General features: G+C 41.5%; 1 protein-coding gene and 1 long non-coding RNA gene across 3 annotated transcripts; one reads left to right on the top strand and one right to left on the bottom strand.

Annotated features, from left to right (window-relative positions):
• Window positions 1–712: 712 nt before the first annotated feature.
• Window positions 713–3,318, bottom strand: LOC134293547 (uncharacterized). Its single transcript, XR_010000502.1, has 2 exons — window positions 3,038–3,318; window positions 713–791 (listed from the first exon to the last, which is right to left on the bottom strand). It is a non-coding gene; the product is annotated as an uncharacterized LOC134293547 (long non-coding RNA).
• A 106-nt stretch (window positions 3,319–3,424) lies between these two features.
• ap3m2 (adaptor related protein complex 3 subunit mu 2) lies at window positions 3,425–17,033 on the top strand. Of its 2 annotated transcripts, none has more exons than XM_003227896.4 (9): window positions 3,425–3,520; window positions 5,162–5,515; window positions 8,470–8,641; window positions 8,769–8,906; window positions 9,724–9,809; window positions 10,367–10,500; window positions 11,671–11,878; window positions 12,150–12,294; window positions 12,881–17,033. In XM_003227896.4, the coding sequence occupies exons 2-9, from the start codon at window positions 5,243–5,245 to the stop codon at window positions 12,979–12,981; spliced, it is 1,257 nt and encodes a 418-aa protein (XP_003227944.1). In that variant the 5' UTR covers window positions 3,425–3,520; window positions 5,162–5,242; the 3' UTR covers window positions 12,982–17,033. The 2 variants fall into 2 exon arrangements, with proteins under 2 accessions (XP_003227944.1, XP_008119510.1); XM_008121303.3 differs by having other exon boundaries at window positions 3,429–3,558.
• Window positions 17,034–17,250: the final 217 nt, after the last annotated feature.

Below are 17,250 nucleotides of genomic sequence, written 5' to 3'. Positions count from 1 at the left end.
CCAAGTCTGTGGAACGACCTGCCAGTAGAGCTATGACAGCTAAATCAGATGTTGGAATTTAAGACACAAATGAAGACCTGTTTCTTCTGGCACATCTACCCAGGCAGACAGTCTTTAAACATAAACATTAATTCTAATTTATGTCCTTTGTTTAATTTATATTTTTTCTGTTTTAATATGTATTTCATATAGATTTTGGTATGTAACTTTTGGGGAGGTACATTTTAGCGTGTGTATTTGCAGTGTTTTTGCTGTGTTTATGTATTTTAATTGTTTTGTAATCCACCATGAGGAATAAGGAAAGGTGGGTAAGAAATAAAATTATTATTATTATTATTACCTCTATGGGGTTTTCTTTGCTGTCTGTGCCCATCTTCAGGACATTTCTTGTCCTATGAGAACTGGATTTTGAAAAATGTGGCTTATTGTGGAGACAAGGATTGGGGATAAACCTTCAGCGGTGACCGCTTTTCCCCAGGATAACAACTCTTTCAGGAGTGGATTTCCCTTCCGAGGGATAGATTTCTCTTACTTCTTGTTGTCTCAGCTCCATTCTTTACTAGGAGTCGTATGTAAGTTGGGTGTTTATAACTCAGGGACTGCCTGCATGCATAATATTCTCTGTACCTCAAACAGTTCAGGCTCAAACGGCTGTTGCTGTGCCCCTCAAGAAAACCCAAAGTCCAGAAATTCATAAGACTGGAAGCACTGCTGGTGAAAATCTGGAACACTGTGCCTTTTTTATTCAAATCTCTGGTTGCCATTAATCAGTTGCCCGGTGACAGTCCCACCTGCAATAAACAAGACAGCGAAGGCATGTAACGCCATGTAATCAAGTGTGTGACATCACGGAACAATTTGTGTCTTCGCTGTGCCAATACTCCAGCAGAAGCAATTGGATCCCTATTTCTAAAGCTCAAAGATATTATCTCATTTGCTGACCTTCTGGAAATAGAACCACAGAACAGCAAAGTGGGAAGGGGCCCTGTGGCCATCTAGACCAGCCTCCTGCCAAGGCAGGAATTTCTTTTAATGGGGTGTTCCACTGCTTGCTAATTGATATTGATGTAATTTTTGCATGCTTAATTTTTTTTAAATTAGGTTTCTTGGATGATTTTGTAGTGTTTCATGCTTTAAAAAAAGATAATTTGGAGACTTTTGATTATGTTCTAATAAAACCTTATGAAGTATTTTAGAGTAATATGTGTTCAAGAAAAAACATAAGCAATAATAGAACAAATAAACTTGTTTATATATATATCTAATTAGAAGGAAAATTAATAAGCTATATTTATATGCAGCATATCTTTGGCAATTAAAGCTGGGAACTAATGCATTGCCATCTAGTGGCTAAATGGGATTTTTCTCAACCAGTGATTAAGGGCCTTTCCAGACAGGCCCTATATGTTTATGTATATGTGTGTGTGTGCAGGATTCCCAGATTCTACCTTATTGATCCCTGGCACTTAAACTGCTGCCAAACTGCATTAACACGATAGTGTAGGCACAGTATATATATATAGATAGATATAGATGTATAGATATATAGATATATAATACACAGAAATACAGTAGAGTCTCACTTGTCCAAGCTTCACTTATCCAATGTTCTGTATTATCCAAGGCAGTCTGCCTTTTAGTAGTCATTGTTTTTGTAGTAAATGTTGCAATGTTTTGGTGCTAAATTTGTAAATACAGTAATTACTACATAACATTACTGTGTATTGAATTGCTTTTTCTGTCAATTTCTTGTAAAACATGATGTTTTGGTGCTTAATTTGTAACATGTAACATGCTATGCTAATTATATATATATATATATATATATATATGTGTGTGTGTGTGTGTGTATATATGTATGTATACACACATACATATATGCATGTATACATATATACAATATAATTTATAATAATATATAATATTATATTGTATATGCATATAATATTATTTTGTAATACAATACAATAGAAATAATACAATATAATAATATTAATTATATATTATATATTAAATGTAATATTACTAATAATATTACAATATATTTATATAGTACAATATAGTAATTTATTGCCAGTATTGTGCTATGCTAATAATATAATGTATGTAAATTTAATTTGTATTGCTCTGCACCTTGGCCTGGATCTTTGACCCAAATCGGGATTTTAATATTATTGTGTATATTGACTTTTATGACTGTTTTTAATCATGTTGAAGTTTTACTGCTCGGTTTAATGTTTTATCTGATTTGTGCTGTCGTGTCTGGGCATGGCCCCATGTAAGCCGCCCCGAGTCCCTCCGGGGAGATGGGGCGGGATATAAGAATAAAATTATTATTATTATTATTATTTGTAAGCCGCTCTGAGTCCCCTTCGGGGTGAGAAGGGCGGGATATAAATGTATTAAACAATAAATAAATAAATAAATAAATAAATTGTAAAATCATAATGTGATTTTATGTTTAATAGGCTTTTTTCTAAATCCCTCCTTATTATCCAAGATTTTAGCTTATCCAAGGTTCTTCCGGCCCATTTATCTTGGATAAATGAGACTCTACTGTATATAGTATTTATAGGGGACTCTTTTCCCATGATATACATAGCATATACAGTGTTTAATAAAAATAAATACAGTAGAGTCTCACTTATCCAACACTTGCTTATCCAACGTTCTGGATTATCCAACGCATTTTTGTAGTCAATGTTTTCAATACATCGTGATATTTTGGTGCTAAATTGATAAATACAGTAATTACTACGTAGCATTACTGCATATTGAACTACTTTTTCTGTCAAATTTGTTGTATAACATGATGTTTTGGTGCTTAATTTTTAAAATCATAACTTAATTTGATGTTTAATAGGCTTTTCCTTAATCCCTCCTTATTATCCAACATATTTGCTTATCCAACATTCTGCCGGCCTGTTTACGTTGGATAAGTGAGACTCTACTGTACATTAAAAAGGTGGTATAATTATTCTCTCTTGAGGCTCTGCTTATGTAATATCCCATTACTGAGGTACAGTATTATAAATACCAAGGATGATGGTGGTGGTGATGTTCCAAATGTCTGTGAGTGGCAACTGAGGCCTTCTTTCTCCTGAGGTGAAGCCCCAGCCCAGCTGACTGTCACGTGCCTAGCATGGAGGCGGACTCCCCGTTGCCAGGGAGATAACGGTCCTCTTCAAGAGGGAACCTGGATCCCGACCAATCACTGTACAGCTGTCTACTATGTTCGACGCTGGCTGGGAGCCGAGCCTGCCACTCCGTAACGTCTACATGCAGTTTCGGCCTATAAGCGGCCGCAGTTGGAGATGGCTCAGCCCCTCCTCCCGTCGCCTGGAATTGACGGACAAGAGGTTCGCCGCTCGCTGGCCAATCAGCATCGAGAAGAAGGGTCTGTGGGCGGGTTCTTCGTGACATCCTCATCCCTTTGCTTCACTTTCATCTCTGCTTGGCTGGAGGCTGGTGAGGAGAAGGGCTGAGGAGAAATCCAACCATATCTGAGACTCAGGTTGCTGTGAGTCTTCGTCCTAATTGTCAGTCATTTCTAATAAGGTTATTATTGTTATTATTATTATTTATAATAAGATTAAACAGGATCCAGAAAAAAGAGAAAATAGGATCCCTCTCCAGTTCTGCATTATATAATTTGTGGAGAATGAGGGGAATTATTATTATTATTATTATTATTATTATTATTATTATTATTATTATTTCTAATAAGATTAAACAGGATTCAGAAAGAAAAAGAGAGAAAATAGGATCCCCTCCAATTTTGCATCATATCATTTGTGGAGAATGAGGGGTATTATTATTATTATTATTATTATTATTGTGTGTGGAATTATTATTATTATTAGTAGTAGTAGTATTAAATGGGAACTAATTATTATTGCTACTATCTATGTTATTACTGTTATTATTGCCATTATCATGTGAGGAATTACTCTCATTACTCTTATTGTTATTATGTTGGGAATTATTATTTGTGGGATTATTACTACTATTATGTGTGGAATTATTATTATTATTATATGGGGACTTCTAATTATTACTTCTGTTATTATGTTATTATTGTTATTATTGGGTTGCTGTGAGTTTTCCGGGCTGTAGGGCCATGTTCCAGAAGCTGGGTTTTGTGTTGGATCACATTTCAGATACTTCCCAATTTGGGGAATTGTTGTTGTTGTTGGAATTGTTGTTGTTGTTGTTGTTGTTGTTGTTATTAGGGGTGTTATTATTATCTGGGGAATTATTATTGCTACTACTATTATTACGTGTGAGTTATTGTTATTACTATTATTATGTGGGGAATTATTATTATGGTCTTGTTGTTATCACACTTTCCTTTCCTAAAATAAACCACTAAAATGTTCAAAAACACCAATATCATTACCATTTAAAACTTAGAAGGTATAAACACTATAATTAGCAGAATCCCCAGATTCTGGATCCATGGATTCAACCATCCACAGCTTGAAAATACTTTTTTAAAAAAAAGAAATCACAAACTCAAATATTGATTTTTCACTCTATTTATATAAGACACAGCATTTTCCTATGCCATTGTATATCATGGAACTTGAACATCCAAGGATTTGTATCTCTCTGCAGGGGTCCCAGAACCAAACGCCAGAGGATACCATGTCCATGCGATTGAAGCATGTCAATTCGTCCCTCCACATTTGCGGTTTTGACTTTTGCGGATTTGATTATTCATAGATTTGATTCAATAGTTTCCCGTTAGGAAACTTTGGGTTTTCCATTATGCTTTTATGATCAACTTCCTCTGGAGTCACACTGGAGGACTGTCCTAGAGATTTCTAGATGACGGACACCTCTCTAGGTCCTGCAATGGGATGCTTCCAATAGGTGTTGTCCATAGAATCGTGCTGGAAGACCTAGAGAGAGGTCCTATTTGTTAAAAACAAATGTAATTTTACAGTTTTTCATTTCCACAGGAGTTTTGTGCCCATAACCCCAGTGAATGTGGAAGGTTAAGTGTATGGATAATTGGAATCAATGCTTTTCTTTGATATGTTTATCAATTATTGACAAAGTGTGATGTTTGGATGATTTGGATTGCAACAGGAGGCAGTCTCTTCCAGTGCCACTTAATCGATGGGAAAATACCTGTCCTGTTCTTGTTGATTTGCAGACTTGAAACACCACCGAGCAGCTCCTTTTGGGTTGCTCAAGGCTTATCTTCTTCAGCCTTTGGCCCCTCCTTGGACCTGCCATGATTCACAGCCTCTTCCTGATTAACTCGTCTGGAGACATCTTCCTAGAAAAACACTGGAAAAGCGTTGTCAGCCGCTCAGTTTGCGACTACTTTTTCGAGGCTCAGGAGCGGGCTTCGGAGGCGGAAAACGTGCCCCCCGTGATCCCGACCCCCCACCACTACCTCTTAAGCGTTTATCGGCACAAGATCTTCTTTGTGGCTGTGATCCAAACTGAGGTGCCCCCTCTTTTTGTCATCGAGTTTCTCCACCGGGTTGTAGATACTTTTCAGGTTGGTGAAAGTGTGCAGACATTTCGGATCAGTTCAGCGATTTTTTTTTTTTCAGAAATGAGCTATTGGCTTCTAAACATCTTGAATATGGCCTCATTAGAAGGAAAGAGGGGAAGGAGAGTTTAAAGTTTACAGATTATGCTGGTTCACTTATTGAAACCAGCATAATCTGGAGGCAGTTTTGCCTGCTTTTCTGGTCTGGGATGGTGCCTTTTATTCCTTTCTGATGCTAATTGCTTTCCCATCTGGCTAAGTGTTCACGGGATTTGTAGGAAAATTTTCAAATTCATTATCAGACAGGATAGAGTTGTGCACAGAATTAGTTTCCGAAAGCAAGCTGGAATTTATCCTGGTTCCAAGCCTGTTTTCACCTGCAGTCAAGCATCTTCCAGAACTTGCCACCTTACCTTGAAAAGAGAATGCATGTGTGGTGTGCAGGCCCAGAACCCGTACACACTTACAAGTGTGCACGCTTACTGGGCCTGCATGCCACACATGAACTCTCTTTCCAAGTAGAATGCATGTGTGGTGTGGCGTGTAGGCCCAGAAAGCAAGCATGCCTGCAGCAGAGCGCCTCTTACTCTAGAGAAAGAAACAGAACTTGCTTCCTTGCCTTGGAAAGAGAATGCATGTGTGGTGTGCAGGCTCAGAACGTGTGCACACTTGCAAGCATGCACGCTTTCTGGGCCTGCATGCCACACACGCACTCTCTTTCCAAGTAGAATGTGTGTGTGGCGTGGCACGTAGGCCCAGAAAACAAGCATGCCTGAAGCTGAGCTTGCTTCCTTGCCTTGAAAAGAGTGTGTGCGTGGCGTGCAGGCCCAGAAAGTGCGCAACTGCCAGTGCCTGCAGCTGAGCACCTCCTCTACAGTAGAAACAGCAGGTATGAAGATGCCTCCTTAAAGCATGTGCCGGGAAGGGGAGACTGGGTGAGAAGCCTCCCCCCATAATGGTCAGATAGAAAACTGATGTTTCAGGGCCCCAGAGCGAAAACAGATATCTGCCCTCCCGATTTCGGGAGGCTCCCAAATATGGATTGGGGCCTCCACCAAAAGCCAAGATATGAAATGGGTTAAGGCTTACCGCAAATGCACAACCCTAATAGACAGTAATGAGCAAGACCGTTAATCATTCTGGGGTCCAATTTTTTTGCCACTGGAAGCCTTTGGAGGCCACACAAACTGCCAAAAATAAACTCTACTTACAGTTTTGAATAAGAAGTACAGTATTGTGCAAATGTTAGTGCAATCAGGAGGTAGGTCATGACATCTATTTAAAAGATTAATGGCTGTTCCCAGAGGAGTACTGGAAGACCGCTTTACCCTATTATTGCCAGCAAAAGAGTACTATAGTTTGGGGGAGTATCCAGTTGTGTTTGTGTGGCTATAAAACCAACAGTGGAATCCCCTTAGCTTTGCCCATCCCTGAGCTAGACCAACACTCATATCATATGATCAAATTATGGAGGACTGAATGTAAGGAGCATCCAGATTTTCCACTCAAAGTACTAAAAGGTTTTTGGTCAGCAAAAGGGAAGACACAGTGAGGGAGAAACTATGTTGTGTGTGGCATTCTTTAAAAGGTCTGGCTGATCATGGGACTGAGATTTTGCCTTCGGGCAAAAGGACAAGCTCCATGTGATACTTCGTGTGCCTTCCTTTTTTCTCCTCATCTTAAAAATAAAACAGAATGTAAAACAGGAAAAATAACCAACACTTGGGCAACCAATCCATGATTGGTTGAGGAATACTGGAAGCTATATTCAATAAAAGTAGCATTTCCAGGTTGTGTCCAAGCAGACTCCATTCAGAGCAGAAATGTCTAGCTCTAGTTCTGCTAGAGTTGTAAGAAACAATGTTGGAATTTGAGATGGTAACCTGATGAGGGGAGGAATGTCAGAGCTGCTTCTCTGGGAGTCCTTTATTATATATGTGCCTGGTTTTCTCCTCCAGTTACCACTGTTGGAAGCACGGGGCTGTTTCTTTTGTTCTTTGCAGGTGAGGGGGTGGTGGTACCTAATTTAATATAGGACATAATCCGAGGCCAAGTTAGGAAGTGCCAGATAGTCCTTTTTTAATAACATTTACCAACTTGCTTTTATTTCCAAAAAGAGAGGACATATAATATCCTTCTCGCATCGTTGTCATCAAATCAACCCTGCCATGTAGGCTAGACTGAAAGAGTGACTTGGCCTCAGGTCACCTAAGGATGTATGGTTACATACGTAGACCTGGATTTGGATCTCTCCAATCCATATCTGACACTCTAACTTAGTAGCGTAATATCCTTTAGAAGTGTTGAACTGCAGCTACTGAGATCTGGCTGGGGATTCTGGGAGTTGAAGTCCAACACACCCAAAACGTAAAAGGTTGAGGAAGCCGACTCCACAACAGGCCATGATTAATAATAATAATAATAATAATAATAATAATAATAATAATAATAATACAGTAGAGTCTCACTTATCCAAGCTAAACGAGCTGGCAGAACCTTGGATAAGCAAATACCTTGGATAGTAAGGAGCGATTAAGGAAAAGCCTATTAAACATCAAATTAGGTTATGATTTTACAAATTAAGCACCAAAACATCATGTTTTACAACAAATTTGACAGAAAAAGTAGTTCAATACGCAGTAATGTTATGTTGTAATTACTGTATTTATGAATTTAGCACCAAAATATCACGATATATTGAAAACATTGACTACAAAAATGCCTTGGATAATCCAGAACTTTGGATAAGTGAGACTCTACAATAATAATAATAATAATAATAATAATAATAATAATAATAATAATAATAATATCATTCCAGGACCACCTGTTTCTCACTCAACTATCTTACTTGGTATTTCTGACCTACCTGCTTTCTTTTATGACAAAGCCACTCCAGGCTCTTATTTTCTCATATTTCTAGGAACATGCTTCTTCTCTCTCATCTTGCTTTTTCCCAGGATTATTTTGGGGTCTGCTCTGAGGTCGTCATAAAGGACAATGTGGTGGTGGTCTACGAAGTGCTGGAGGAGATGCTGGACAATGGGTTCCCACTGGCTACAGAATCCAACATCCTGAAAGAGTTAATCAAGCCACCTACTATCCTCCGGACAGTTGTCAACACCATTACAGGTCTGAAAGAAATCGTATGTGTGTGCTTCAATAGTGTTCACTTTCTTTCTTTTTTCAGCTGTAGCATACACTTCTTCTTGGTCTGGCTTCCCTGTGGTCTTACTCACAGCCTTCTTACCCTTTTCAGGCAGCACCAACGTTGGGGAACAGCTTCCCACAGGGCAGCTCTCGGTGGTCCCCTGGCGCCGGACTGGGGTGAAGTACACCAACAACGAGGCCTATTTCGACGTGATTGAGGAGATAGATGCCATCATTGAGAAATCAGGTACAAGGTGGTGAGCTCTCGGGGCCCCTCCTTCAGGCGACAACGCCCTTGGATAAATAGAATAGAAGCCTCAGCCCTTTATCTCCCTTCCCATCAAATATCATTCCCTTTGTGTGCCTTCCTTAGTAACATACCCTCTCATTGTCATGATTTGACAGGGGACATCCTGATTGGTCCTCCACCGTCCCACTTTCTCAGTTTCCTTTAAAATGTCCCAGTTTCTTTTTTACTCCTCCCACTTCTGCATTCACTGGGAGGTGTAAGAAAAGAAGGGACAAAAAACTATTCTTCCTAAAACCTGTATAAGAATTCTTCACTGCTTAAAATTGACATTTTGTATGTTCTTCCTTGTTAACAACTTTGACCTCTTGCTGCTTGGCTACACTTTTTGACCACATTCTGGCGTAGCTTAGCCACACACAACCTGGTTTTCATCCATGAAGTATTGAGCCGAATGTCGCAGTCACCTCCCTGTTTCTCTTTGTCATTTTGTTTAGTCAGTCAATGGGAACATGTGGACAATTTCAACAGAAAGGTTGTAAACCATGAAAATGAACAAAATCTGGCTACCAGTATAAAAAAAAAACTCTAAAATCAGGAGAGTAAATAAAGAACAACACTCAGAAAACAATAATTCCAGGCAAGAAAAATCAGGGCCAGGTAACACCTCCCAACAAAGGAGTCTCCCAGGCAGGAAGCAGCAGTTCCCAAAGCTTTAAAAAACTCCCAAACAACCACAATCACTGATAGAATCGCTGACCTGCACATTTTCGTCTTCTTTTGATAACCCATGTGGCTTTTGTTTCCTGTGTTTCAGGTTCTACAGTTACCGCTGAAATTCAGGGGGTGATCGATGCCTGCGTGAAACTGACAGGGATGCCAGACCTTACCCTCTCTTTCATGGTAAAATTGAATGGAAAAACCTTGGAAAGTTCCCTTTTTGTATTACAGCTTCGCTCTCACAGAGCCTCCTCTCACAATAAACATACAGAGGAGCTCCACAGAGTAGCTTTACACATAGCAGCCTTCACAGGAGCTTCACTCATGAGGCCTTCAACTTGGGGCTTCTTTCGCCAAAGCTTCTCCCATAGGGGCCTTCTCCCACTGAGGCCTACTAAGCTACAGGCATACCTGCTTATATTGAACAGCAGCTTCTGCTGAATCATTGCATCCATTTAACCTTTCAGTGTTTGACTCACATTTTTGTAATTAAAAATTCCTGGTTAATTTTTAATATTTCCGACAGATATTATGAAATGAATATAACTTGCATGTGGTAGAAATAGAGCACATTCGGGGGGTATGTGCAATATACTGGATTCAGTGAGTCCATTTTTAAAGTCTGCCTGGTATAAACCTGTCCATAAAGTCAGCACTGGGCCCATACGCAGTGCCAGAAGACAGAAGAGGTCCTCTCTATCAAAAGACTCTCCTTTATATCTTTGTCCCATTTGTTCCAGAACCCCAGGCTGCTGGACGACGTCAGCTTCCACCCCTGCGTGCGTTTCAAGCGCTGGGAATCGGAACGTATCCTCTCTTTCATTCCTCCAGATGGGAACTTCCGCTTGCTTTCTTACCACGTCAGTGCTCAGAAGTAAGGCTCAGGGCTAGGAATTGCTGCTCTTGAGATCTGGGATCTGTTCTCTTAACTTTTAAAAATTGTAATCTGTCACTGTCATATTCTGCTTTTGGTTGTTGTTGTTGTTACAGGGTGTTTGAAAAAGAACTCCCTAGTTTTGAGTATAAATTAACGGGAATTAGGGAGTTCTTTTTCAAACACCCTGTATTGTTGTTGTTGTATAACTCCAAGTAGTTTCTGGCCTATTGCAACCCTATCATGGGGCATTCTTGGCAAGATTTGTTGCCTCACCTCAGCTAGCACCAGGTTAATGGAATGACATCAGATTGAGAAAGGTTGCTTGTAAGCACAGGTATAACAATGCAGTGTTCTGCAACCTGGTGCCCTCCACAGCCTGAGATTATACTTCTGTCATGTCAAGATAGTATGGCATACTTGCCAACATTTTGCAAATGAATAACCCATGTGGCAAAGCAATACCAGGGTATGGTCAAGATGGGCAAAAGGTATAGAAGAGGAAGAGCAGACACAAGTGAGGAGAGGCTGCAGCGGGTTACTTTTGTGCGATCCTACAGGGAAGGGCAAGATTCCACCCTCCACTGTAATAATGAACTTTATTTATACCCCACCACCATCTCCCAGAGGGACTCAGGGCGGCTCACAAAGCACTCAAAGGTGCAAACATGCAAAATACAAAAAAGTGTAAAAACAGTAACACAAAAGCAATAACAACAAACATAAACATCACAACCATTTCCCCTGGTTAAGATCAGTAAAATGCAACAATTGCTGCAGGTATATAAAACAATTGCAATCAATCTCCCCTGCACTTTGAACTCAGTTTGCAGCAATTGAAGTAAGCTGAGGACAAAGGAAGAGGAAAGATAATCAGAGGCAATTTCAGAGTAGCTAAAAAAATGAGTCGAGGGAGATTTAATTAGGACAATTGGAAGCTATGACATGTCTGGGCTGCCTGGTGATGATGGGAGTCGTATTTCCACACCAGAAGTGGCGTAGTGCAACTCCCATCACCTTCAGCCAGCAACACCTGAGGAAGAGCTCCAGGTTGAGGAAGCTGCAGCACTAGATTGGGTCAGCTGTGTATATCAAAGTTATCTGTGACCAACAGAATCGGAAGAGATCAGGCTGTGCTTTGCTGCTCCTGCAATAATGTTTCCCTCCCAGCCTGGTGGCCATCCCTGTCTATGTGAAGCACAACATCAGTTTCCGAGACAGCAGCTCGCTGGGCCGCTTTGAGATCACAGTGGGGCCCAAGCAGACGATGGGGAAGACCGTCGAGGGGGTGATGGTCACCAGCCAGATGCCCAAAGGTGTCCTGAACATGACCCTCACGCCTTCCCAAGGGACGCACACCTTTGATCCTGTCACAAAGGTGAGAGGGAAGTGGGGAGGTCGCTGCACAAACAGAGCTTGGCTTTTCTTGTTGCACTGTGGAGTATATTGTTTCCATGGCTTGTCACATCTACTCCTCCAGCTGGTGCTAGCTCTTTACCATATTCTCTGTCCCTCCTTGCAGTGCAGTGCAGACTTCACAGCATCAAATAGTAATGTTTTCCTCTTGGCTACTGCACAACATCTAGATTGGCCTGGCTTGTTGCCTTCTCCCGCCTTCTATCTCTTTCTCCATCTTTCTCTCTTTGAAGATGCTGACTTGGGATGTGGGGAAGATCAACCCACAGAAGCTGCCAAGCTTAAAGGGGACGATGAGCCTTCAGGCAGGAGCCTCCAAGCCCGACGAGAACCCCACCATCAACCTACAGTTCAAAATCCAGCAGCTGGCTATTTCTGGTTGGTGGGACCAATTTTTTTCATATGTGTTTAAAATGTTCTCTGTCCAATTAGGGAAAGCAAAGCAGATGACAGCACATCAGGAAAGAACCACAAGTTTATTTGTAGCTTGCTTTTATCCTGTGTAAATTATTGGAAATAATGTATCACAAGTAGCACTGTTACATTTGACAAATTGCTTTGGGAGGAAATGAGGAGGGCAACATTGTTAATCTGAAAAATAATGCAGTTAGTGGGTTGCTGAGAGTTTCCGGGCTGTATAGCTATGTTCCAGAAGCCTTCTGTCCTGACATTTCACTCACATCTATGGCAGGCATCCTCAGAGGTTGTGAGGTCTGTTGGAAACTAGGCAAGTGGGTTTATATATCAGTGGAATGTCCAGAGTGGGAGAAAGAACTCTTGTCTGTTGGAGGCAAGTCTGAATGTCGCAACTAATCACCTTGATTAGCATTGAATGGCCTTGCATTTTCAAAGCCTGGCTTCTTCCTGCCTGGGAGAATCCTTTGTTGGGAGGTGATTATCTGACCCTGACTGTTTCTTGTCTCCCCATGGCTACTCCATCTTTATGTCTTTTCTGTCCCCCTAGGTTTGAAAGTGAACCGCCTTGACATGTACGGAGAGAAGTACAAACCTTTCAAGGGAATCAAGTACATGACTAAGGCCGGGAAGTTCCAGGTCCGGACCTAAGAATGCCCCTGGCCAAGCGAAGAAGACGTGAGTGTGCCCTCGCTACCTGATCCGTCTCTGCCCCTGGCATCTCCCTGCTGTCGTTCTCCTGAATCTGGCCAGGGCAGGTCTCTCTTTTTTGCACTGGGCGTGCCAAGCGCCTCCACCTTTTGTTTAATTTTGGACTAGATGGAAGAGTCTGCGAGAGAGGACAGTAAGAGGCTTGCCTATCAGTTCTTCAGCAACCACAGATCTTTCCCTCCTCATCCTTGTGGTTGCCATTTCCTTGTGTCTTGGCCAAGTAGATTTTCTCTATGAACAGATTTTCGGTCACGTTCAGGAGCCAAAGCTACTGGTATATAGAGTCTTCAATAATCTCCATACACAAATTCTAAAAAGCTAACTGGAGGAGGCTTTGACTTGGCATCTGTATGAATTCAGTCATATTTATGGGTCTGGTAAGAGGCTGAAAGAAGGTAAAAGTTTTCTTAGAGGACTGAAGGTAGCTTGAAAGAGGTTCCTCAGCCCATTCACTCATTTCAAATCTTATCTAGGCCAAACAGGTTTCGTAGGGTTGCGGGCCATGCTTTGACAGCCTGCCAGGCCTGTTTGCCTAGAAAGGTCTGAGCATGTGCGCGTCTGGCAACACCAGCCTCTATCATGCCATCGTCAGCTCTTTGAAATGCTCAGGTCTGCCAAGGTTTCTTCATCAGGGAAGGGTGGTGCAAAGGATGTGTACCGATCTCTATTTCAAGATTGTAGCAGGAGATGTCTGGCTAAAGGAAAAGAGAGGCAAAATCCTGGGGCTTTTGAGAGTTTGTACCACAGCTCCTCCTCAAGCATGCAATGGGCCTCCTTTCACACATTGCTTCTGTATAAACAGAATGTAGCTCTCTACCAAGCATGGGCAAACATTGACCCTCCAGGTGTTTTGGACTTCAGTTTCCACAATTCCTAAAAGCTGGCTGGGATTTCTGGGAGTTGAAGTCCAAAATACCCGGAGAGCCGAAGTTTGCCCATGCCTGCTCCACACACGTCTTTGTGTGCATACTGATCTGAGATGGCATTAATTTTACACAGTCAGTTCTGGATTTTTCTCCCCACTAAACATGGCAGATCCAACTTGATATCTTTGGCATGGGGACCTTGGTCTTTGGGATGCCATGTGAAAGCAAACAGTACCAGAGAATCCATAAAACTGGTTACTGGGCCCCCAAAAACCATGCATAGCTAGTTTGCTAGTTTAAAAATGGTGCTGTAAATGTTTTTTTGCTGCTGCTGCAGGATTGTTTAAGGAGACGTGTGAAAAACAGCATTGCCCTTTGGAAAAGACATTCCCTTTTGCACCCCTGTTGATTAGTTGAATGCTAAGAGAAGAAAAACATGAGGCGCATGAATTTGTTGTAGTTGTTTTTAAGAAGAGCATCCATTGCAAGGCAAAAGATGAGGGGCAGTGGAGGGTCTAGAAAAGCTATATGTATGGATTATAACTTCCAGAATCCCACACCAGTATGACCATTTATGTACTGTATTTATATATTCCATAGGATTGTAGAATGTTTATTTATTTATTTATTTGGGCATGTAGCCATACTGGTTGGGAGAAACATGAATGTATATTGGCAGACTTTGGAGCTTTGTGGACTACAGGCTGCATAGGAGTATAGCTTCCAGGGCTGATCTTAGAATTGCAGCAACATCATTCAGGATCCCAAGTTACTGTGTTGTCAAAGGCTTTCATGGCTGGAATCACCGGGTTGCTGTGAGTTTTCCAGGCTGTATAGCCATGTTCCAGAAGCATTCTCTCCTGACGTTTTTGCCCATATCAATGGCAGGCATACTTAGAGGTAATGAAGCCTGTTGGAAATTCATATCATTACCAGCCCAATCGAATATGCACAGCACACCTGGAAAGTGTTGGGATGCATCTAAAGAAAAATAAGAGGCCTTGGTTCAAATCTGTTGTTTTGCTCTGGAGGAGAGAGATGTACCTGCAGTTTCTGCGCAGTAGATGGAGTTGCAGCCTCACAAAAGCCTCACCTTTTTTTCCTGGTGAAGATGCTCCCTGGCTAGAAGCCAGTATTGTGTAGCTCTAGTTTAAATTCCATTGCTGATCTTTTTCTTACATAAATTGGAACTATGGTATCTTCCTTCCTTTGGACCAGAAAGGTTCTGCTTGGCTTTTTGATCCTCGTTTTATCTGTTTCTTAATTATGTTTAGATCTCATATTTCTTCCAGCGAGCTCAAGGAAGCCTGCATGACCCTCCTTGTCCCCATTTGTATCTCCCTTGTGTGTTAGATCAGGCTGGGAGGGAGGCGCTCAAGGACACTCATTGATGGTTCAGTGTAGACAATGTTGGTCTTGTAAGTCTCAATCCAACACACCAATAACTTGATGACATGAATGGATAGAGTTCGCACACTCCACTTCTAGCTAATTCAGACTCTTAAACGCTGCTTATTAATTTCTAAACCTGACTGACCAACTCTTAAGCCCAATCCCCTTGTTTTGTTTTTTCTCACTGAACACAACAACTGTAGCTGAATGTGTTGTTGAAAGCTTTCATGACTGGTATCACTGGGTTGCTGTGAGTTTTCCAGGCTGTATGGCCATGGTTCCAGAAGCATTCTCTCCTGATGTTTCTACTACATCTATGGCAGGCATCCTCAGAGGTTGTGAGGTCTGTTGGAAACTAGGCAAGTGGGGTTCATATATCTGTAGAAAGTCCAGGGTGGGGGAAAGAACACTCGTCTGTTGGAGGCAAGTGTAAATGTTGCCATTGGCCACCTTGATTAGCACTGAATGGCCTTGCAGCTTCAAAGTGTGGCTGCTTCCTGCCTGGAGGAATCCTTTTTTGGGAAATGTTAGCTGGTCCTGGTGGTTTCCTGTCTGGAATTCCCCAGTTTTCTGAATGTTGTTCTTTATTTACTATTTTCTTTATTTATTTAGAGTTTTTTTAAATATTGGTAGCCAGATTTTGTTCATTTTCATGGTTTCAATCAGAGCTAGCTAACACCTCCCAACAAAGGATTCTCTCAGGCAGATATATACACCTGCCTCAAACAGACAAGAGTTCTTTCTCCCACCCTGGATATTATCCCACAGATATATAAACCCCTCTTTCCTAGTTTTTAATAAGCCTCACAAACTCTGAGGGTGCATACCATAGATGTGGGTGAAACGTCAGGAGGGAATACTTCCGGAACATGGCCAAACAGCCCAGAAAACTCACAGCAACCCAACTTTAGCTGACTATCACCAGCTTTATTCAAACCCACCAATGACCTCTTGCTCTCAAGGCAATCCTACAATCTGAGCCAGGCTGCTTGGTTTGTTGTTCCTCTCTCAAACTGCAAGGCTTGTTTTGGACACCGAATACTGGGTGTAGGGTTTTGGGACTTCAGAGCGTTCTCCGGCTTGCTCACTTCACTGGAACGTAATGTTTCTTTCAAGCTTAATCCCTTTTGACAAAGCGATCCAACTTTGTATCAACAAGTGCGTACCTTTCTCGGCATAGTGCAGCCAGCTTTCTTTCTTAAGCCTGCATCCGCTTGCTAGAATCCATTGAGATTTGGGACGAGTGACTGGGTGCCTAATGAGGCTGCTATGGCGTAAAGAAGGGGTGGTACTAAATTCAGCTTCCACTTCCTGACAGTCCATTTGTTCCCTCTAGCAGCTTGTTCTGTCTCTAAATGCTTCCATTGGTCTCTTTTGCATGGGGAGCATGTGAGCTGTTGCCTCTTCAGATCCCAACATCCAGACACAGTTTGTTTTCCTCCTGTTTCTCTCCATTTTCCATCTCTGCTCCCTTTGGACAGATGCCTGTTTCAGCCCAATTTGATGAAGGCCTCGGATGTTCAGGAGGTTGTGTGGACATCTTATGGCTTCCTGACCATACAAGGCCCTCATCTGAAGTGTCTATCCCTTTACCGCCACTTTAGAAAAATATATCGATCCTCCCCATTCTTCCTATGTTGGCCACTTGTGGCGCACGGAGAGTGTGAACAGAGTTGTTTGTGGCACGCTGAGAATGTGAAAAATGCAAATAAATCTACTTCTTTATAAAACTTTTCTCTGCCTGTTTTCATTCTCATATATTTTATTAAAATCCTAGCTTGGGTACCTGACGTTGCCTGGGTTATTTGAAAAAGTTAGTTTTTTAATTGGACAAAATGCACGAGGCTGTGAGTGAGCTACAACTCACATCATGCGAGGTTAACTTCAAGAAACGCCCATCAATACTTAAAGTTTGTTATGTTGGGCAAGTTTGCTCTGGATGCATCATCGG

This window comes from Anolis carolinensis, unplaced genomic scaffold (genome assembly GCF_035594765.1).
Source record: "Anolis carolinensis isolate JA03-04 unplaced genomic scaffold, rAnoCar3.1.pri scaffold_8, whole genome shotgun sequence".
Classification (NCBI taxonomy): Eukaryota; Metazoa; Chordata; class Lepidosauria; order Squamata; family Dactyloidae; genus Anolis; species Anolis carolinensis.
This window is presented reverse-complemented; position numbering and strand designations above follow the sequence as displayed.